The 20,884-nt window shown below is 66.9% G+C and overlaps 1 protein-coding gene across 1 annotated transcript in view; it reads right to left on the reverse strand.

Annotated features, from left to right (window-relative positions):
- The window catches only part of SETD2 (SET domain containing 2, histone lysine methyltransferase), a 61,786-nt gene that overhangs the window by 1,579 nt on the left and 39,323 nt on the right, over nucleotides 1-20,884 (reverse strand). Inside the window, exons 17-23 of the mRNA XM_029078077.2 lie at nucleotides 14,904-14,952; nucleotides 14,138-14,278; nucleotides 13,675-13,855; nucleotides 12,424-13,048; nucleotides 10,828-10,956; nucleotides 9,545-9,684; nucleotides 8,163-8,274 (exon numbers count right to left, since the gene is read on the reverse strand). Coding sequence (XP_028933910.1) covers nucleotides 8,163-8,274; nucleotides 9,545-9,684; nucleotides 10,828-10,956; nucleotides 12,424-13,048; nucleotides 13,675-13,855; nucleotides 14,138-14,278; nucleotides 14,904-14,952 — 1,377 coding nt within the window. The remainder of the gene's footprint in view (nucleotides 1-8,162; nucleotides 8,275-9,544; nucleotides 9,685-10,827; nucleotides 10,957-12,423; nucleotides 13,049-13,674; nucleotides 13,856-14,137; nucleotides 14,279-14,903; nucleotides 14,953-20,884) is intronic.

Raw genomic sequence — 20,884 nt, forward strand, 5'->3', positions numbered from 1 at the left:
GGATGCCACGGGGAGGTACCCGCTCCTCTCCCGGCCGAGGACCGAGGGGGCGGCCGTCCCCTGCCCCGTAGCGACCGCCGGATGCGGCCCCAAGTCCCCGCCCGAGGGACAAATCCCACCGCGCTCCCCCGGCCTTCACCCCCGAGAGAGGCCGCGGCCCCTTCCCGCAGGCGTCCTCTTTTCCCTCTGCCAGGCGCGCCCGCCGTCGCCTTGCGGACGGGGGAAACCTGGGCCCGGAGAGGGTAAGCGACGCCCCGAGGCCACACAGCAGGCCAGGGTCTTTGTGGGGCAGCGGAGGCGCGGCCTAGCGTCTGCAGCCCAGGCCTGGAAGACAGAAGGACCCGAGGGGTCGCCCCGGCTCCGCCACCGGTCCGCTCTGTGAGCTGGGGCGGGGGGGGGGGGGGGGTCACTCCGCCTCTCCGGGCCTCAGTTCCCTCCTCCGTGAAAGGGGACGAAGGCCGAGGGTCCCACGCGGGCCGGGGACCGTATCCAATGGCACGAGCGTTTAGTAAGGGTGCCCGGCACACAGTAAGTGCTTAGATACCCTAAGGAAATAAAATCTGGGGGGATGCGGGCCCGCCCTTACCGGGCTCCCCCAGAGCCTCGAACAGCTGGGAGCAGGGAAGGAGGGGCAGGATGGCCAGCAGACGCAGGGCAAGCCCCCCCGGCCCAGAGGACACCTCCCGGCCCCTCCCACGCAGCCGGTTAAGTCGCGCGGCCGGCTCCGGGAAGGCTGGATTTCCGTGGTCGGTTACCGCCGCTCAAGTATGTTTCTGCTCCGGGCGAGGGGCAGGCCCCGTTCTGGAGACTTTCCACCGCTCTCTCGCCGCGGCCCGCCCCCGACGGCACGGACGGAAGGGAAGCCCGGCTGCCGAGACTGCCCCGATCCGGGCGAGACAGAAGAAAGCGGCGCCGAAGGCCCCGGGTCGGGGGGTGAGGGTCATTGGTACCTATCTCCTGAGCGCTTACCGGGCGCTGAGCGGCCGGGGGAAGGACGAAACAACAAGGGACGGACATTCCCTGCCCGCGGCGAGCTACGGTCGGGGTCGGGAGCCGGGAAGGGTCTCGCTTTTCTTTCCAACAGCGGCTTCCAACCTCCTCTGTGCCTCGGGCGGCCGTAAGATGGGGACGAAGACCGTGAGCCCCAGGTGGGCCCACCTGATGACCTCGGATCCCCCGGGCGCTCAGAACGGTGCTTGGCACATAGTGAGCTCTGAGCAAATCCCATCCTCGTGATTCCAACCGGGCTGCAAATGCCGAGGAACCAGCGAAGCGGGGAAAAGAGCCCGGGCCCGGGAGTCAGAGGACCCGGGTTCTCATCCGGGCTCTGCCACTTGCCCGCCGGGTGACTTCGGGCCTGTCGCTTCGCTTCCCCGGGCCTCGGTTCCCCCAACCGTCAAACGGGGTGGGACGGGGACCGTGTCCGGCCCGACTGGCTTGGGCTTAGGTGCTCGGGACGTAAGGAAACCAGAACGAAGAAAGGCAACGACCACTTCTGAAAGGTCCTCCGAGAAGGAGATGGGGGGGGGGGGGGCGCCGGGAGGGAATTAAGGAAATGGGGTCAGTACTGTATTATTAGGGTGACCCTCCAGCTGGCTCAGTGGCACAGCTCGTTTGCCACCTTTAACTCCCGCGTCCGGATCCAAGGGTTAAAGATGGGGAAGAAAGGGGGTCCGGGCTGGGGGTCTCCGGCTCTACCCCGCGGGCACAGGAAGCCTCCCGCCCGGTGCTCCGTTGGGGGGCGGTCTCCGGGGGGTGCCAGGCCCGGCCGGGGGGGGGAGGGAGGCGCCCGGGCGCTCGGGCGGGTGTCCGCTACGACTCCCTCGCCCTTCTCGTCCCTGGCTCCGATAATAATTACAGTATCCGTTGAGCGCTTTCTAGATGCCAGGCACTGAATTACGCGCCGTGGTGGCCACCAGCAAATGGGTTGGACACGGTCCCGGTCCCACGTGGGGTTCGCTGTCTCCATCCCCGATTTCCGGCTGAGGTTCCCGACGAGGCCCAGAGAAGTGAAGCGAGTTGCCCAAGATGACCCAGCCGACGAGCGGTGGGGTGGGGATTAGAGGCCGGGTCCTCCGTCTCCCGGGCCCGGGCTCTGGCCGTTAGGCCGCGCCGCTTCCAGGCGGGCTCCCGGCCAGATTGGCCGGGCCGGGGAAGGGACCCACCGGGGGTTTCCGGGACTCGTTTTAAAAAAACACGGCAAGCTCCGCTCCGTTTCTCCGCCCTACCTCGCTGCCCCCATGGCCGACGCCGGGCCGTGGGGCGGGGCCGGAGTCCGGGGGAAGCCGCCCGGGGCCGCCTGCTCGGCGGCTCCGGCCGGCACCTTGGGCTCCACGGGGAGATGTGGATCCCCAGTCCTCCCCCACCTCCTGGGCCCCGGCGGCGGGCACGCCGGTGCCCCTCTGCCCGGGGGAGCCCACGACGGCGTCAGGACGAGTTGGGGTGCGGCCTGAAGACTAAAGTCCCTCCCTGGGGCGCGCCCCAGCTTCCTCCCCTCCCTCCCGGGCCCGTTCTCCCCAGTTCTCAGCCTCCCTCCCACGGTCTTTGTCCCCGTTTTCCGGATGAGGGACCTGAGGCCCAGAGAGGCCAAGTGACTTGCCCAAGGTCACACGGCAGGTGGGTGGAGGAGCCGGGATTGAAACTCGGGCCCTTCTGAGGGGTTTTAGGCCACGTCTGTATTTATATTAACGTCTGTCTCCGCCCCCACACCGGACTGTCACCTCGCTGTGGGCGGGGAATGTGTCTGTTGTTTCGTCCTCTCCCGAGCGCTCAGTACAGCGCTCTGCACTCAGTAAGCGCTCCATAAATACGACCGGACGAACCGACGTTTCCCTCCAGAGGCCCCTCACTTGTCCGCCGTGCGGCCCCGGGCGAGTCGCTTCGCTTCTCCGGGCCTCGGTCACCTCGTCTGTAAAACGGGGCCGGGGACCGGGTCCAACGCCATCGCCTCGTATCTACCCCAGTGCTCACTACGGCGTCTGGCACGGGGTACGGCTGCTTACCAAACGTCTCGCCCGACGGCCCGGCTGACCCCGAGGAGCTAATCGCCCGCCCCCCGCTTTTGGCTTAGAGGTTCCCCGTTTAGACCCATTCCTGGGGTCTATTTCTGATGCGCAGCTGGCGATTTTAATGAGTTCAAGAAAGGAGAGGACGGGGGGCGGGGGGGGAGGGGGGGAGAAAAAAAGAGGGAGGAGTCATAAACTCTCAACGGCGCGGCCGCCCGGAGCCGAAGCTAAAACAAACGCTCCCTTTTCATTTCCCGCGTCGGCTCGACCCGGCACACACCCCGCCGTCTACTCACCACCTTCTCGCATCATTAAGGCTCAGCAGCTTTAGAAATATTTTCTATTTCTGCCTGCTTTTTGGGGGGGGGGGCGGGGAGAGGCCAGGAGGCAGAGAGAGAGAGGGGGAGAAAGTCTGACTGGGGAGCTGCAACTAATCCGCCCAGGACGCACGCAGCGCGGAGCGTACGCACAACACAAACCCCGCCACGATATACACGGAGCACACACGGCGGACACGGGGTGCTCACGGCGCCCATTCGGTGCCCACGGAGCCCCCGCGAGACACCCAAGCAGGCACACGGAGCCCCCGCAACACCCACAGAGCCCCCGCGATGCCCACAGGGTACACACAGCGAACACACACAACGCGCAAGCGCCCAGACCCCCGCGGATGCCCCCGCGTAAAGGCAGTGACCGATCTCTGGGGAAAGGGTCCCACCTCCCGCGACTCCCTTCCCGCGAACGCTCGCACGGACGGGGCGCTTGGGGAAGGGGCAGGAGCGACAACGGGCGGATGCCCACCCACCTCCGCACGCAAAAGCAACTCCCCCCCGGCGGTTTCAGACCCCCCAGTCGGAGGGCCCGGTGGCAGGAGCCGGGGCCACGGAGTCGGAGGAGCCGGGTTCCGACCCCGGCCTCTGCCAGTTTCAATCCATCGCATGTGCCGAGCACTTACTGCGTGCGGAGCCCCGTGGCGGGCGCTCGGGAGAGGACGACGCGACAGGGTCGGCAGACCCGGTCCCGGCCGGGAGCCATCTCTGCGGGGTCCGCGACCGTCGAGACGCGGGCCGCTACTGGGCGGTGACGTCTTGGGGCGGGGGCGGAGGGAGAGGGGTCTCGCTTCCTTGTCCGCCCGGGGCGGACCTGGGACAGGGCCCCGGCCTCGGCCACGTCCCGCCTCAGGCGCGGATCGCCCCCCCCCCCCCGAAATCCGACAACCGGCCCGCGGCTTCGAAGCCTTAATAAAATCCCATCTCCTCCAAGAGGCCTTCCCAGACTAGACCCTCCCCTTCCTCTTCTCCCACTCCCTTCCGCTTATTCGTTCGACGGTATTTATGGAGCGCTTACTGGGTGCAGAGCACTGTACTGGGCACTTCTCTCGTTTATTTGTACTGAAGGCCGTCTCCCCCCTCTAGACTGTAAGCTCGCCGGGGGGCGGGGAACGTGTCCGTTTACCATTGTATTACAGTTTCCCCGAGAGGCTCAGTAGAGTGCTCCGCACGCGGTGAGCGCTCAATACATCGGACCCGACGAACGAATCCGGCCTCGCCGTTCCAGCTCTCTGACCGGAGCGGAAGCGTCCCGAGACGGATGTCGGGGGCTCTGGGCTTTATCAGATCTGAGAGGGGTGGCGGGGGGGCGGGGGTGTAGCCCGTTTTACCACAACACCCAGATTCCCGGGGGAGGCGCGCTCCCTTCCGGCTTTCCGACCCAATCGGGGAGAGGGGGGCTCGCGGGTGAAAGGCCCGTCCGTTTCCCTTCCAGCCTAATCCCCGGCTGAGGGAGAAGGGGGATGAGGAGGGGGCCTCGATTACTCCGTACTTTCGGATGTCTTATGGACTCGGATTCCGTCTACAATGGAATTCCCACAGACACAAACCCGGTTTCACACCCACGTGCGTTTCCACTGATGTCATCGTGAGTCGTTTTCCCGCAGTGCACACCAACCGTTTCGGGCCTTCGCGAGTCGGGGGGCTCTTCTTCTCCCCCCTTCTTTTCTCTCCCTCCCTCGCCTTTCCGCTCGGATCCGGGGCAACAGCGGATCCGCCGGCGCGGTCCCGGACCCGGGTCGGGCCCGGTCGTCGTCGATGCCGGCCCCGAAACTCACCCCCGTTCCCACTTTTCTCGTTGCGGCGGTCGGTAGGCGCTTACTACGTGCCGGGGGCCGTGCTAAGAAGCGATATGGCCTAGTGGAGACAGACCCGGGCCTGAGAGCATGGGTTCTAACCCCAGAGCCACCGCTTGTCCGTTGGGTGACCTTGTGCAGGTCACTTCACCTCTCCGGGCCTCGGTTCCCTCGTCCGTAAAATGGGGATGAAGACCGTGAGCCCCGGTGGGGGGAGAGGGACTGTGTCCAACTCAATTATCTTGTATCTCCCCCAGCGCTTAGAACGGTGCCTGGCACATAGTAAGCGCTTAACAAGTATCATCTCATTATTATTATTGTTATTATTATTATTAAGCATAAGGTTGACAGGTTGGACACGGTCCCCGTCCAGCATGGAGAGTTTTACTCTCCATTTTACAGATGAGGTAACTGAGGCCCAGGGAAGTGAAGTGACTCGCCCGAGGTCACAGAGGAGACAAGGGGCGGATCCTTCCGACCCCTAGGCCCGGCCTCTCTCCACCGGGCCATGCGGCTTCCACTCCAAGAGCTTAAATACAGTGCTCTGCACACAGTAAGCGCTCAATAAATACAACCGAACGGATGAAGGAAAGGTGGGGAGAGCGGGCAACAGGAAGCGGCTGGAAGGTCGCTTCCAGGGCACGACCGGGTCCGCCCGTGGGCTGCCGGCCCGGCCGGGTCCGGCCCGGCGGCGGGGGTTGGGGGGACGACGCAGCCCCTGGCCCGGGGCTGGCCGGGGAGTAGCCGCCGGCGAGGCTCTCCTGAGGGACACGGTCCCACTGGACACTGGGGATTAGCGTCAACTTCCCCGGGCGCCGGGCTCCGGCTGGGTTTTCCTCCGCTGCTTCCCAGGACCGTGGCGCCCTGAAGGGTCGCCCCGAAGCCCAGAGGAATTTGGGCCAGCGGCAGCATTTTCCACCCAATCAACCCGAACCCACACTTTCAGAAAAAAAATCCGAGAACACCCCCCCGCCCCGAGACCCGGCCTCGCTTCTCGCAAATGAGCGAGGACGGTATCTGTCTTCGAGCGCTTAATACGCCGCATCGATCTCCGTTCCGATTACTGCAGCGGAGCCGGAGGGGAACGCATCCTACTCGGGCCCGGGGAGACGGTTCTCCCCGGGGCCGCCTCCACGGCCCGCCGAGGACGTCACTTCCGAGGAAGGGGACGGCCCCGGGAGCGACTGCGAGGGCTTCTCCGGCCGGCTCCCCGGCTGGCCCGCCGCCGCCGGGAGTCACGCTCAGATGGGCTGGCCTTGGGTTTTCAGAGATACGGCCGGGATGGCCTCGGATCCGGAGCGGGGGACGGGGGGGGGACGTCGAAAGGCGGAGGGCGAGGACAGGGGACTGAGAGAGGATGGGGGGGAGAAAGGAATGGGGGGGAGAGAGAACGAGGAAAAGAGAGGGGACGGGAGAGTGAGGAGGAGGCAAGAGAGAAAAGGGAGGGGGAGAAAAGGGAGGCGGAGAAAAAGGAGGGGGCAAGGAGGGAGAGAAAGAATGAGAAGGGGAGAGGAAGGAGAAAAAAGGAGAAAACGGGGAGAGGCAGAGAGAAGCAAAGGGAGAGGGGGGAGAGAGCAGACAACAAAGAACGAGACCCAGGGAGGAGAGAAACTAAGAGGCAGACGCGGAGCGTGTGCGTGGGGTAGATGCGATGGGGAGAGACTGACCCCACCCCCACCACCCCCACCCTTGGCACGGAAGGGCGCTGCCAACAGCCCCGGGCCGGCCCCGCCCGCCACCGATTCCGGGGATCGGGCAGCTCCGCAGCAGCTGCAGTGAATCGGTTAAGTGACTCCACCGATTCATCTGAAATTTACCATCAAGCTCCAGCTGGATTTAACTTGCTTTTGTATCTTTTTGGCAAATGTTAAACACATGTACAGCGGGGTGGGGGGGAGGGGGGGCGAGAGAGGAACTTTTTTTAGGATGTGAAAAAAGCACAGGGGAGAATGGTGAGATTCTCTCTCTCTACGCCCATCCACACCTACAGAGACTCGCTTCGCCTTCACGACGACGGCCGTCGGACGGCGACACCCAACCACCTCTTCTCGAGGTCACAACGCCCCCCCACGAGGCCTCGGTCTTGAAAAGAGGATCTGCCCCGGGGTCCCAAAGGGAGAACCTCCAAATCTGGAAGGCTTACGGACTGGCCGTTGTTCACGTCTCTCGAAAGTACAGCCGGCTTCGAGGACGCGGCTCTGCTGCGGGCTTTTCAACCGATACACCCCCGGGGCCTGGCAGGCTCGGTCGGCCCCGGAGACCGGCCCCCGCCGCGGTCGATCCAAGAGATGATCTGACCGCCGGGGGGGGGGGGGGGGGTGGCGAGAGAAGGGAGGGAGATGGGGGAGACGCTGGGAGAGATGGAGGGAGGGGAGGGAAGAGAGGGGAGAGGGGAGGAGAGAAGAGAGGAGAGGGGAAAAGGAGAGGAGAGGGGAAAAAAGGAGAGGAGAGAAGAGAGGAGAGGGGAAAAGGAGAGGACAGTAGAGGGGAGAAAAGGAGAGGGAAGAGAAAGGAGGGAGGAAAGAGGAGGGAGAGATGAGGGAGGAGAGAGGAGGGAGGGGAAAGGAGGAAGGAAGAAGAGAGGAGAGGGAAGGGAGAGGAGGAAAGAGAGAGGAGAGGGAAGAGAGAGGAGGGAGGAAAGAGGAGGGCAAGAGGAGAGGAGGGAGGAGGGAAGAGAGAGGAGGGAGGAAGAAGAGAGGAGAGGGAAAAAAGAGGAGGGAGGAGAGAGAAGAGAGAGGAGGGAGGAGAGAGGAGGAGACTGGGGGAAAACCGCCGGCATCCCCGGAGGCGGGAACAGGAAGCAAAATGACCCGGGCGGCCGGGGAGAAAAGGCCCGGACCCAATCCCAGCAAAAGCTTTTGAGACCAGTGGCCAAATGGCAGCTATCAGGGAGGGGCGGGGGCTTCTCGCCGCAGAGGATGGGGATGGGGACGGCTCCCACGGTTCCCGGGACGCCTCCCCCGGCCCCGGACCTGAAACGACCGACGAGGCGGCGCTCGGGCCGGCGGGGCCCGCGTGCCGACGCCCCTCACCTTCATGGGGTTCTCGTCATACGTTGGGGTGCCCAGGTCCATCTCGGCTTCATGCTCGAGGCTGGCTTCGTCCCCGGGGCTCTCCCAGGTTGGGGGGTCCCACTGGGTTTGCCTGGAAAGAGGAGGAGGAGGACAACGGTGAGACCCCGTCCGGCACAAAGTGAAAACCAGCCCAAGACTGAACCGGGTGGTGGTCTACACCACGGCAGCGGACGGTCTTGGGCGGGGGCCCAGAGCAACTCCTGAACGTTCGAGCGGCAGCTCCCGGGGGGCAGGGACCGGCTTCGGGTGCGTCCCCCCGAGTGCTTGGCACAGTGCTCCGCACGCAGCGGGTGCCCGATGAACACCGTCGATGATGGCGGGGGAATCACCGCCTTCGGTCGGCCCCGGCCCTCGAAGGGCACCGAAGCTCATCTCTGCTTCAAATCCCTCTCCCCACGGCATCGGGAAAAACCTCTGGATCCGACCGGCCCCGCCCGAGGGCGGGGACCCCGAGCCCGGCACCCCTGACTCCGGGGCACGGGGGGAGCCAGGAGGGAACGGCCGCGGCCACGGCGGGCCGTCAGGGCGGAGCTCACGGGTCTCCTATCCTCTGGGGCCCGGTCTGGTCCCGGAGTTGGGTGCGCGGGGCCGAGCGCCCCATCTCAGAGGGATCGGCCAATGCCCGGAGGCCGTGAGCGGGGCGGGGTCCACGGGGGGGGGGGGGGGCGGCCCCCGCCCCGGCCCCTCGTCCCCGCCCTCCGGGCCCAATTAGAGCTCCGGCTCGGGGGCTCCCAGCCTGCTTTAATAAACCACGCAGGGCGGCCAGCTGGCTCGGATTATGCAAAGCCGAAAGCGGAGATGTAAATATTTAATTAGCGGCTGGCCTGGAGGTAAATGAGCAGGTATGAAAGGGTCGGGGATAGGGGGGCGGGCAGGAGGGGAGGGGACGGCTGTCCCGCGACGGAGTAGGGAGGCCCGACCCGGGCGCCGAATCCCGCTAGTCCGCGGAAGGGCAACGGGCCCGCTTTTGTCTGGGCCCGGGAGGGCCTTCGGGGATTGGGGATGAGCGGGCCACGGGAGCCGGTTCGGGGAGTGCCCCGACGTCAGTGCGGCCACCCCCGGGGGGGTCCGGAGGACCCTGGCCGCCCACATCGCCCAGTTACCTCCCCGGTGACTCAGCGGGCTACTCTGAGGGGGGGGGTGGGAGTCTCGAGGGTCAGACACGAACCCCGGGCCGCTCTCCGCCGCTACCCGGAACCCCGCTCGGTCGTGGCGCGGTCCGGTCCAACGCCCCAGACGGGAGGTGGCGGCCGGGCCCGGCGATGGATCGCCAAGATCTGCGGGGACCCCGCTCGGGCCCCCGGGGGGGAGGGGGGGTCGGGGACGGGGACGGGGCTCACCGAGTGATCACATGATAGTAGTAGATCTTCCCTTCCGGGTCTCGGGCGGTCTTCCAATGAGGAGGTAGGACGATGGTCTTCGGCTTGGGGGGAGAGGGCGGCGGCAGGTCCAGGAGGTTATTGGTCACCACCAGCTCCGGCTGCTCCGGAGACCGCGGCCCGGGGAGAGAAGCGGAGAGGGGCCGGGTCGGAGACGGCCGAAACCCCGGCCGGGAACCGGGACCGCCTCCCGGGGGTCGGCGACCCCACGGGGCTGCCCCGCAAGTGAGGATCTTCCCTCGACGGCCGCCCCGGCCTCGCCGACCCCGTGGGGCGCCCGGACTTCCGTTCTGGGCCCTCGGGTCAAACCCGTCCGCCGGCAGCTTGGCTCCCGGCCCCCGGGCCCCCCGGCGGACGCCGGGCGGTCCGGCCCCGACCGCCGACTGTCCCGCTCAGGTCCCCGAGGGCGGTGGCCGGGAAGGCTTGGAGGGGCTCTGCCGGCCCCTCCGGCTCCCGCTCCCCCGGCCCCGGTGCGGGCTGGGTCGGGGCCCAGCTCACGCACGCCTCTCGGCGGAGGTCACGCCGAGTCCAGGGGACGTAAACCGTGCGGAGACGCGGGGAGCGCGGTTGAACCCCGAGCGGCCAGCGGACCGACCGTCGGCCCCGCGGCCCCCCGAGAGACGAGGGCCGTCCGAACCCCGAACCCTTCCGTTTCCCCGCTCCTCGAGACCCTGCGGTGGTTGCCCGTCTAGCTCCACATCAGACAGTCCCCCCCAACGACTTGAAAGCCCTCGATCCCCTCGCCCCCTCCTCCCTCGCCTCGCCACTCTCCGTCGAGACCCGGCCCGTACATTTGGCTCCTCTAGTGCCACCCTACTCTCTGTCCCTCCGTCTCGTCTACCGCGCCGCCGACCCCTGGCCCGCAGTTCCCTCCCTCTTCACATCCGACGGACCCCCGTCTGCCTCGTTCAAAGCCTCACTGAAGGCCCGTCTCCTCCGGGAGGCCCTCCCTGACTAAGCCCTCCTTTCCCCTTTTCCCACTCCCTTCCGCGTCGCCCCCATTTGCTTGCTTCACTCACCCACCCACCAGCCCCACAGCCCCGTACTTCGTTCATTACTGTCCGTGTCCCCGTCTAGACCGTAAGCTCGTGAGGGCAGGGAACGTGTCTACCCCTCTGCCCTCTCCCCCGGGCGCTCGGGACAGTGATCTGCACGCAGGAAGCGCTCGATAAATAGGACCGGGAAGGCGGGGACGGCGTCAGAGGAGGTCCGGGGGCCGTCAGCACACGCGAGTCGCCGCTCACCTGTTGCAAGGGCTGTCCCGCCGTGACGATCGTGGTCACCGCGGCGGCCGGCTGGACCACCACGCCCTGCGGGTGCGCCGCGAAGATCTGCTGCCCTGGGATGTACTGGAGACCCGGCTGGGCGTAACTCTGGGAGGAGCGAACGGGAATCTTTACCTCCCCGCGGTTCGGCGGCTCGCGGCACCCGTTCCCGGCGGGGAAATCCCCATCCATCGGCGGGATTTATCGAGCGCGAACTGTACGCGGAGAGCCGTACTGAGCGCTCGGGAGAGGACGACAGAGTCGGCCGACGGGGGAACGGCACGACGCGGACACGTTCCCCGCTGACGGGCGAGCTTCCAGGCTCGGACGTTGGGTCCGAGACGCGGGGAAGGGGGAGGACCGAAATGGACCTAAACCCGGCCGCCTCCCCGGCTTCCGCTGAGCCGATCGCGTCCATCGCCCCGGACCGCGCTCTGCCCTTCCGGTTCGGTTCCTCTGCGTTCGGGGAAACTCCGCGAGGCCCCGCGGGGACCCGACCGGACCAAACCGTTAGTCTGGACCCCGCCATGCCCCCCGTCCCTCGCCGGCGACCTCCACGCGAGGGGATCTGGGGCCGGCGGGCTTGAGCGGGGATGGGGAGGCGCCCGGAGCCTGGCAGTTTAGCTCCCCGCTTCGCCGCCGTCGGACGACGGAACACGGGGCCGGGGGCTTGCCCGCGCGTGGCGCAGCGGGTGTCGGGAAAAGAGGCCGAGCCCCATCCCGTGGGCTCAACCGAGCCGGGCTGCCGGCCGGAGGGGCGAAAGGAAGCCGTCCTCTCGGTCCCAAGGGGCCTGAGCGCGAGCCTCTACGACTGATTTATCTTTTAACGCTGTGCGTTAAGTGCCTACTACGTACCAGGCACCCTATTAAGCGCTGGGTTAGACACAAGCTGATCGGGTTGGACACAGTCCACATCCCACGCAGGGCGCGGCCTTAATCCCCATTTTTCGGACGAGGGAACCGAGGCACAGAAGTCATTCGCCCCGCGGACGAGCGGCGGAGCCGGGATTAGAACCCAGCTCCTCTGACTCCCAGGCCCGGGGTCTATCTACCAGGCCACGCTGTGGACAGAGCCACAGAAATGGAAGTTTGGAAAGCCAAGCCATTTGGGAACGGCGGCGGCGAACGATCCCGGGGACTGCGGAAGACCAACGGTGTAATTACGGTCACCGCTCTGTATTAGAATTCTTGCCTCGTACTACCGCTTTGGAAAAAGGAAAGGAGGAGGAAAAAAAATCCGAGTTCTTCCCGTCCTACCACGGGGCCAGGCGTCGCTCGGGGGGCAGAAACCCCCCCCGGAACGTTGGGAGCGAGCGACGGAGCGGCCGGGCGACCGGTCCGGCCGTCCCCGCTGGGCCGACGCCGGTCCGGAGCCCAACGGGGCAGGGCGGAGGCCCGCTCGGGGTCCCTCCCGACGGCTCCCCGCCCCCTCCCCCAGGGCGGGGGGGGACCCGCCCGGTCCTCTCCCGGCCGGGCGAGGGCGGGCGGCCTCGGGCGGGCCCGCCCCGACCTCCGAAGGCGGGCTCTCCTAGAAACCGAGGGGCCCGTCCCGCCCGCGGCGGGGAGCGGGCTTACCTGCACGATGGGAGGGGCGGCCTGGGAGTACGGCGACGCGACCCCGTACACGGCCGGGCAGGCCTGGCCCTGGTAGTAGATGGCCGGCTGGGACTGCGCGGGCGAGAAGGTGGGCTGCACGGCCGCCACCGTCGGCTGGCCCGCGTCCCACACGCCGTAGGCCGGCACCGGGCCCGGCACCGGCAGGACGGCCACCCCGGCCTCCTGGTGGACGGCGCCGTCGCCCTGGGCGGCGTAGGGGGCCGCGGCGACGTCCACGGCGTGCTGGGCGGCCGGCTCCGCCGCGGGGCCGGCCAGAGTCTGGGCGTGCTCGAAGCCCACCGGGGAGCACATGGGGTCCAGGCTGGGCGTGGGTAATAGCACCTTCCCAGCATTGGGGTTGCTGGGATCCACGTAGGCCTGCATGGGGTAGCCGGGGGGGTAGCCGACGAAGGGGTGGTGGGGGCCGCCGAAGCCCAGGGGCTCGTAGGGCAGCGGGGAGGCCATCCCCAGCGTCTGCAGCTGCTGCTTCTGGGCCTCCCTGTGGGCCACCTCCTGCTCGAACAGCTTCCGGCGCTCCTCCGTGGACAGCTTGTTGCGGTCCTTGAGGCGCGCCTTCTTCTTGGAAGACGTCGGCGTGTCGTATCTGGGGAGGGAGGGGGAAGGGACGTGAGCGGCCTCCCCCTCGGGGCTCGGCCTCGCCCCCGCCGTCGTCCCCGGCCCCCCGCCTCCACGGGAAAGGTGACGATGGCATCCGCGAAGCTCTCGCCGGGTGCCGAGCGCCGTTCGGAGCGCTGGGGTCGACGGAGGGCGGCCCGCTCGGCCCCCGTGGGGCTCGCGGGCTCGTCCCCGTCTCACGGACGAGGTCGCCGAGGCACGGAGGAGCGAAGCTGCTTGGGTCGAGCGGGCGGGCGCGCGCGGGGAAAGGACACGCCGACGGGGCAACGGCCCGGTGTAACGGAGAGAGCCCGGGCCCGGGGGGGGGGGGGGGTCAGTGGGTCACGGGTTCTGATCCCGGCGCCACCTCTCCTCTTCTGCGTGACCTCGGGCGAGTCGCTTCACCCTCCCGGGCCTCGGCGCCCCCGACCGTGAAACGGGGGCGAAGGGACGGGGACCGCGTCCGACCCGATTCGCTGGCATCCGCCCCCGCGCCTTGGTACGGCGCCCGGAGAGCGCTTCACAAATGCCGCCGTTACGATCATCGATTATTCATCGGGGCCCGGTGGCTCTCGGACGGGAGGGCTGGCGGCCCGGCCGTCCCCCTCGACTTGCCTGTCGTCCGTTCGCTTGGAGCCTCGCTCGTAGGCCGACGGGGGCGGGGAGAGGGACCCCCGCCGTTTCTTCTTCTCTTTGCTCTGCGCTTGCCTCTCCTGGTCCCGCTCCCTGGCCAGGTTGGGCGTCTTCGGGGTGGCCGCCTGGTCCCTGTGCCCGCCGCCGTCTCTCCCGCGGTCGGCTGCCGGGGACGGAGCGGGAGGGGTTGGGGTCCCCTCCGCCCCCCGACCCCGACGGAGCACCGGGGCAGGCCGACGGACACCCCCTCCGGGCCGCGGCCGTGCGGCTCGGCTGAGGGGACCCGGGTTCCGATCCCGGCCGCGTCCCTCCCCCGCCGCGGGTCCCGGTGCGAGCCCTTTAACTTCCCGTGAGCCCCGGGAGGGATGGGGCCTGGATGAGACTCGATTATCCCGGGCCTGCCGTCATCCGCTTAGTGCCCGGCACGCGGGAAGCGCTTACGTACCACTGTGGCTATTACGATCGCCAACCCGTCGGCCCAGAAGTACGGATCGGGCACCTACTGTGTGCGGAACGCCGGGCCGGACCCCCGGGAGAGCGCAACCGACACAGTGGGCACGATCCCTGCCCTCAAGGAGCTTACAATCTAGAGGGGGAGACAGGCAGTTAAACGAAATACAGGTAGGAGGGCGAGGTTTCTTTCTTTTCCTTTTTAAACGGTAATTCTGTGAAGCGCTTACTACGCGTCGGGCACCGTACTAAGCGCTGGGGTGGATCCAAGCTAATCCGACTGGACCCACGTGGGGCTCACGGTCTCAATCCCCGTTTTCCAGAGGAGGGAACCGAGGTCCAGAGGAAGCGAAGTGTGACTGGCCCAAGGTCACCCCGCTGAGAAACGGCGGAGCCGGGACGGGAACCCGGGTCCTCCCGACTGCCGGGCTCTACCTCTCTACCCGCCTCCGGTGAGCTGAGGAGGGTCTGCCTCTCCCCGTTAAGAGTCGAGGTCGGGGGCCGCGTCTACTCACCGCGTCGGGCTCTCCCAAGCGCTTAATGCAGTGCTTTTCACACACACGCTCAAGAGATACCCTCGATCGGTTTGAAAAATGATATTTCTCAAAGCGCTAGGCCCCGCCCGAGGTCACACGGCGGACAGGTGGCGGAGCTGGGACTAGAACCCAGGTCCCCCGACGCCCAGTAGGTGCCGGGTCCCGCAGGTCCCGCTGCTTCCTACCCGGGGGCAGGGGCGGGGGAGTCCGGGGGGGGGTACGTACCGCTGTGCTCTTTCTCCGTCTGGCTCTTCTTGGGGATCCGATAGACTTCCTGAAAAACAGAGCGGAGGGAGGGTCAGAGGAGGGGGGGCGCCCGGAGGGGTCGGCGCTCGGCGAGGCGGGTCGTCTTGGGGGTCGGCGCCGGGCCCGCCGGCTCTACCCCGTGGCGGACCCGCCCGGGCGCCCGCTACCGCGCTCCGCCCGGGGAAGGACCGAGAGGGAAACCGACCGACGGATCTCCCCGGCAGGCCGGGACCCGGCCGACGCGGGAGGGGAAATGGCTATCCCCGGCGGGGCCGCTCTCTCTTGGGATTGTCCTTTCCCAAGCGCTTAATACAGCGCCCGATCAACCGACGGAGGAGGGGCAGCGCGGCCCGGCGGAGAGACCTCGGGGCCTGGGAGTGGGAGGCACCGGGGTCCCCAACCTGGCTCCGCCACCCGTCGGCTTCGGGCAGGTCGCCGCGCCTCTCTGGGCCTCGGTTCCCCCGTCTGGGAAACGGGGATCGAGGCCGTGAGCCTCCTGCAGGGATCGGTGCGCTCGGAACGGCGCCTGGCACGCGGTAAGCGCTTCAACAGATATCATTTTTTTAAACCGGTCGAGAGTATCTCTCGAGCGTCTGCGCGAAAAAGCGCCTGGAGAGCCCAAGACAGTAAGTAGACGCGATCCCGACCTCGACTCTAACGGGGAGAGACAGACCCTCCTCAGCTTACTAGAGACGGGTAGAAATGTTTTCCACGCTTTTCTCTTTTTAACTGCGTTTTTGCCCTGCAATAAATTCTCCCCCTAATGTTCCCGGCCTGATCTCGTAGGGGACCGCCTAATTACCCGGCTTCATTTTTATAAGCGCCTCGCTCTATTTTTAAACTGCGACTCTCCTCCCTCAAGCGAACGGGAAACCTCCTCGCCATAATCGGCTTTCCCCCATTTTACAGCCGAGGCCCACAGAAGTCAAGCGGCTTGCCCGAGGCCCCACGGGAAGCCGGGATTAGAACCCGGGTCCTCCGGCTCCCTTCATCCGTTATGCGGGGGTATCGACTGGCGCTTAAGTGCGCAGGGCACTTCACTGAGCGCTCGGAGAGAGGACAGAAGAACGGTAAACGGACGCATTCCCTGCCCTCGGTGAGCTTACAGGTCCAGAGGCGGGCGTGAAGAGAAATCAATTACCGAGAGAAGGGGACGGAAGAGGTGTGGGGCCGGGAGGGGGGATGAAGAAGGGGAGCGAGTCGGGGCGTCGGAGAAGGGAGCGGGAGGAGAGGAGGGCGCAGTCAGGGAAGGCCTCCCGGAGGAGATGCGTCTCTCCCCCTGGGCCACGCCGCTTCTCCCTCGGGCACCCGTCGCCCCCCCCGCGGTCCCTCCCTGGCACCCGCCGTCCCGCGTTTCACGTCTGAACCCCCGCCTTTGCGGGGCGGGGGCCGGGGGACCCTAACTCCGGGACCTTAGGGCAGAGAGACGGGCTGACCCGTCGTTAACGCGGATCTCATCTTTTGGCCTTGGATCGGTGCCCGGCCTGGCGGAGGCGGGTGGGGAGGGGCGGGCGGGTTGGCGGGGGGGGGGGGGGGGGGGGGGGGAATCAACGACATCATCTGGACGGATGCTAAATCCCGTGGGACGGAGGGATTTCGCTTTCATCCTCCGTTGAGGAGGGCTCGGGAACTGATGGGGCCTGCGGCCCGCTGTGCCCCGTGCATACAACTTTTCTAAAAATTAAAAAGATAAGGGGAACGTATAATCTCCAACGGCGTGTCCCCCCCCCCCCCCGTGGGGAGTTATAACCCGTGTCCCACGATGACATACGTCGGGGGGCGGAGGGTGGGGGGCTCAGGTCCTTAAAGGGCTTACCTCAGTAGGGAAAGAATGACAGACAGTTCCAACTGAGAGCGGGGCGGAAAGAATTGAAAAAAGGGAAAGCCACGCCGCTTTTCGACGGCCCGGGGCAAGAGAGGAACTAAGTAGGGATGTGTCCGCCTTATAAGTACCCAGAGAGAATGAGCCCTCCTGTTGTCGAGCTGACTCCACTCCTTACTTACTGCGTTATTTTTTTCTTTGAATTGTATTCGGCGAGCGCTTACTACGGGCCGGGCTCTGTACTAAGCCCCGGGGTAGAGAGAAGTCAATCGGGGGGGACGGGGTCCCCGTCCCACGTGGGGTTCACGGTCTAGCTGCCCATTCTGCAGATGAAGTAGCGGAGGCCCAGGGAAGCGACGTGACCTGCCCGAGGTCGCGCGGCAGGCCAGCGGCGCGGCCGGGATTAGAACCCGGGTCCTTCGGACGCCCAGGCCCGGGCTCGAGACACTAGGTCAAAGCGCCGGGGTGGTGGAAAGATAAAGGATCATCGGGTCGGATCCGGCTGAAGTAACTAACTCTGCCCAACCCGGATGAGCCGACTGCCTCTTTCTCTCTTTCATGGTACGTGCCAAGCGCTTACTATGTGCCAGGCACCGTTCTAAGCGCCGGGGTAGATACAACTTACGTGCTAAGCGCTTACTATGTGCCAGGCACCGTTCTAAGCGCCGGGGCGGATACAACTTGATGTGGGAGGACCCAGTCGCTGTCCGACATGGGGCTCCCAGTCTCAATCCCCATTTTACAACTGAGGGAACTGAGGCACACGAGTAATAATTGGGGTATCTGTTGGGCGCTTACTATGTGCCGAGCACCGTTCTAAGCGCTGGGGCGGATACAACTTGATGTGGTAGGACCCAGCCGCAGTCCCACGTGGGGCTCCCAGTCTTAATCCCCATTTAACAGATGAGGGAACCGGGGCACACAGATAATGATCGGGGTATTTATTAAGCGCTTACTACGTGCCAAGCGCCGTTCCAAGCGCCGGGGTAGATGCGAGGTGATCGGGTTGTCCCCCGCGGGGCTCCCGGGCTTCATCCCCATTTTACAGATGAGGCCACCGAGGCACAGGGAAGGGAAGTGGCCCGCCCGAGGTCACCGGGCGGACCAGCGGCAGAGCCGGGATTAGAATCCACGTCCTCCGACTCCCAAGCCCGGGTTCCTTCCGCTGGATCGCACGGCGGACGGGCGGCGGAGCCGAGATCGGAACCCAGGTCCTTCTGACTCCCGGGCCCTACCCGCTGGGCCCCGGCGCTTCTCTCTGCCGCCCAGGTGGGTCTGTTACGGAAGTACGTGGAGACTCGGGGTCTCCTACCTCAACCGAGAGCCCCTGCGTGTACCCCGGGGCTTGGCACAGAGTAAACGCTCGACGTCACGCTCGTTATCATCATCATCACCGCTATTTTCTAGGCTCTCGGCGGGCACCACCGAACGGGACCTGGGCTTCGGGACCCAAAGCGCGACGACGCGGCAGAGAGACGGGACGCGCGGATCCGCGGAGGGAGGGCCTCGACCCGGGCCGGCCCGGAAGCGCCGCCCGGAACCCGGGAGACCGGACGTTCCCGGGGGGGCGGGGTGGGTGTCCACTCCAACGTTCTGCTTTAAGTGTTGGGTTCGAGGGGGCCGAGAATTTCTCAGAGAAACCACGGTGGGCGAGGCCCGGCGGGAGGGGAGGGGACGGCGACTGGCCCCTGAGGGCCTACGGGCCGGATGCGCTCCCCCACCCCCGGACCCGATAACGACGATTAGAAGAAGAAGAAGAATACGACAGTATCCGTGAAGCGCTTCCGAGCACCGTTCCGAGCACCGAGGTGGATACGACGTCCAAAGTCCGTTTCGACTTTAGGGGTCTTTCTCCCGGTAGCGGAAACGGGAGAGGAAGGGATGCCCACCCCCTACCCGAACGCATCCGGTCCGGTGCAAATAACAGTAACGCTGGTATCTGTTAAGCGCTTACTATGTGCGGAGGGCTGTTCACACCCGGCCCCCCCCCCCCCCCCCAGAGAACCCCGTCCTCGCTCCCTCCCTCCCCGCCGCCGGGCCTCCCCGGGAGCGACTCGATGGAAGAGAGAAACCGTCGGCTCGGGTAAGCCTCCCCGGATTCCCGATGCCCGGGGCCGTTGGAGTTGTCCCCGCCTCGGAGTCGCCGGGTGTCGTTTACGGGGGGGGGACGGGGGGCACGCCGCCCCGGGACCCCCTCCCCACCCGCCCCAACGGGACCCGGGGGGGCCGTTTCGGGGTGAAACCCGACGGTCTCCGCCCGCCGCGGGGGCCTGGGCCGGTGCCGCCCTGCCGGCCGCAAGCCAGCCTCGATTCCCAGCGTGGGCAGCGGCCGCGACGGGCCGCGCGGCCCCCCCGTCGACCCTCCCGCTACGAGGCTGCGGCGCGAGGGACCGCCAGCGCGGCCGGGATGACCTCGCACCGAGAGGGGCAGGCTGGCGTTCCCGAGGCTCCTCTCCTGGTCACCGGGGGGGGGAGCTACACCCGCACTGGCCGACCCGAGGAAACGGCGGCGGTCTTAATAACGCTAACTAATAATGACGGTGTTTGCTAAGCACTTACTCCGGGCCGGCCGCCGCGCTAAGCACCGGGGCGGACCCGAGCAAATGGGGTGGGACACGGTCCCTGTCCCACGGGGGGCTCGCGGTCTCGCTCCCCCGTTTTTCAGATGAGGCAGCTGAGGCGCAGAGAGGTGACTTGCCCAAGGCCACACAGCGGACAAGAGGCGGAGCCGGGATTAGAACCCGTGGCCTTCAGACTCCCAGGCCCGCGGCCGTCCTGCTCTCCTCTGAAGGCGGCCCGGGGGAGGGTCCGGTGACCGGGACAAGCCGAGGGGAAAAACGGCCCACGGCATCGGCTAAATCAGACTAGGCCCAAGAACGGAAGTCAGCCGCACCACGGCGTGGCCTACCCGACCCCGAACGAACGCCCGTCTCAGAGGGCCATCAAGACGACTGGACGTGCACCGCGGAAGAGGAGGCTAGACCTTTGGGCTTTCGGACGGTATCCGTTGAGCGCTTACTACGTGCCGGGCACCGTCCCGAGCGCCGGGGTAGAGCCGGGCTAATCGGGCAGGACACGGGGCAGGTCCCACGTGGGGCTCACAGTCTTAACCCCCCCCCCCCCCCCCCCGGTTTTACAGACGAGGGAAGGGAGGCACAGCGGAGACCAGTGGCGCGCAACAGATACCGTCGACCGATCGATCGATGCCCCTGCCTACGGACAGCCTGAAGGGGAAGAGGCAGAAATCCACGTGGGCGAGGAGCGACGGGGAAGCGGGGAGACCCGGAGAAAGACTTCTCGCGCGGGAGGGCGAAGAAACGGGGGGGCCGGGGGAGGGAAGACGGGTGGCCGAGGGAATCCCGGCCCCCGGCCCCGAGAGCTCTAAGACGGAGGCCCCGGACCGGGCCGCCCCGGAGCGACGTGACGGGGCCGGGACGGACCTTCGGCCCCCGCGGACCCGACGGGGGGGAAGGAGACGTGGGGGGGGGCTTTCAGGGGAAGCCGCCGGGGGAGCGACCCGGGAAGAGAAGGGAAGAGAGTTGGAGGAAGGCCACCGGGAAGATTCCGGGCCCGGGAACCAGCCCCTCTGACGGAATAATGATAACCGTCGTATTTGTTAAGCGCTCACCAGGTGCCGCCGGGCACTGTCAGGCGCCGGGGGAGATGCAGGCAAAATCGTGTCCCCCCCCCCCGCCCGGGGCTCACGGTCCTGATCTCCATTTTAGAGAGGAGGGAGCCGAGGCCCGGGAGAGCGGAGCGACTCGCCCGAGGTCAGGCGGCCGGCAAGCGGCGGAGCCGGGATGAGGACCCTCGTCCTTCATTCCTCCCGGGCCCGCGCTCCATCCGCCGGGCCACGCTGCTTCCCAGAAGGGCGGGGGGGGGGGGGAATTTACGGGAGAAGCGAACCTACGGCAAGACGGGCCCGCGGAATGGGTCACGTCCCTCTAGATGCCGTTGGGGGTGGGATGTCGGGGGGCCGGATTCAAGCCGCGGGCCGCGGAGGAGACCCGCGCACCGCCGGGCCGCGACGCCTCTGGGAGCCGGGCCCGGACCGCCGGGACCCGGCCGGGGCCCCGGGTCGAACCGGAAGAGGAGACCTCGCGGTCCTCTCGGAAAGGACAGCTTTCGGAAGCCGGGC

This window comes from Ornithorhynchus anatinus, chromosome 13, assembly GCF_004115215.2.
Source record: "Ornithorhynchus anatinus isolate Pmale09 chromosome 13, mOrnAna1.pri.v4, whole genome shotgun sequence".
Taxonomy (NCBI): Eukaryota; Metazoa; Chordata; class Mammalia; order Monotremata; family Ornithorhynchidae; genus Ornithorhynchus; species Ornithorhynchus anatinus.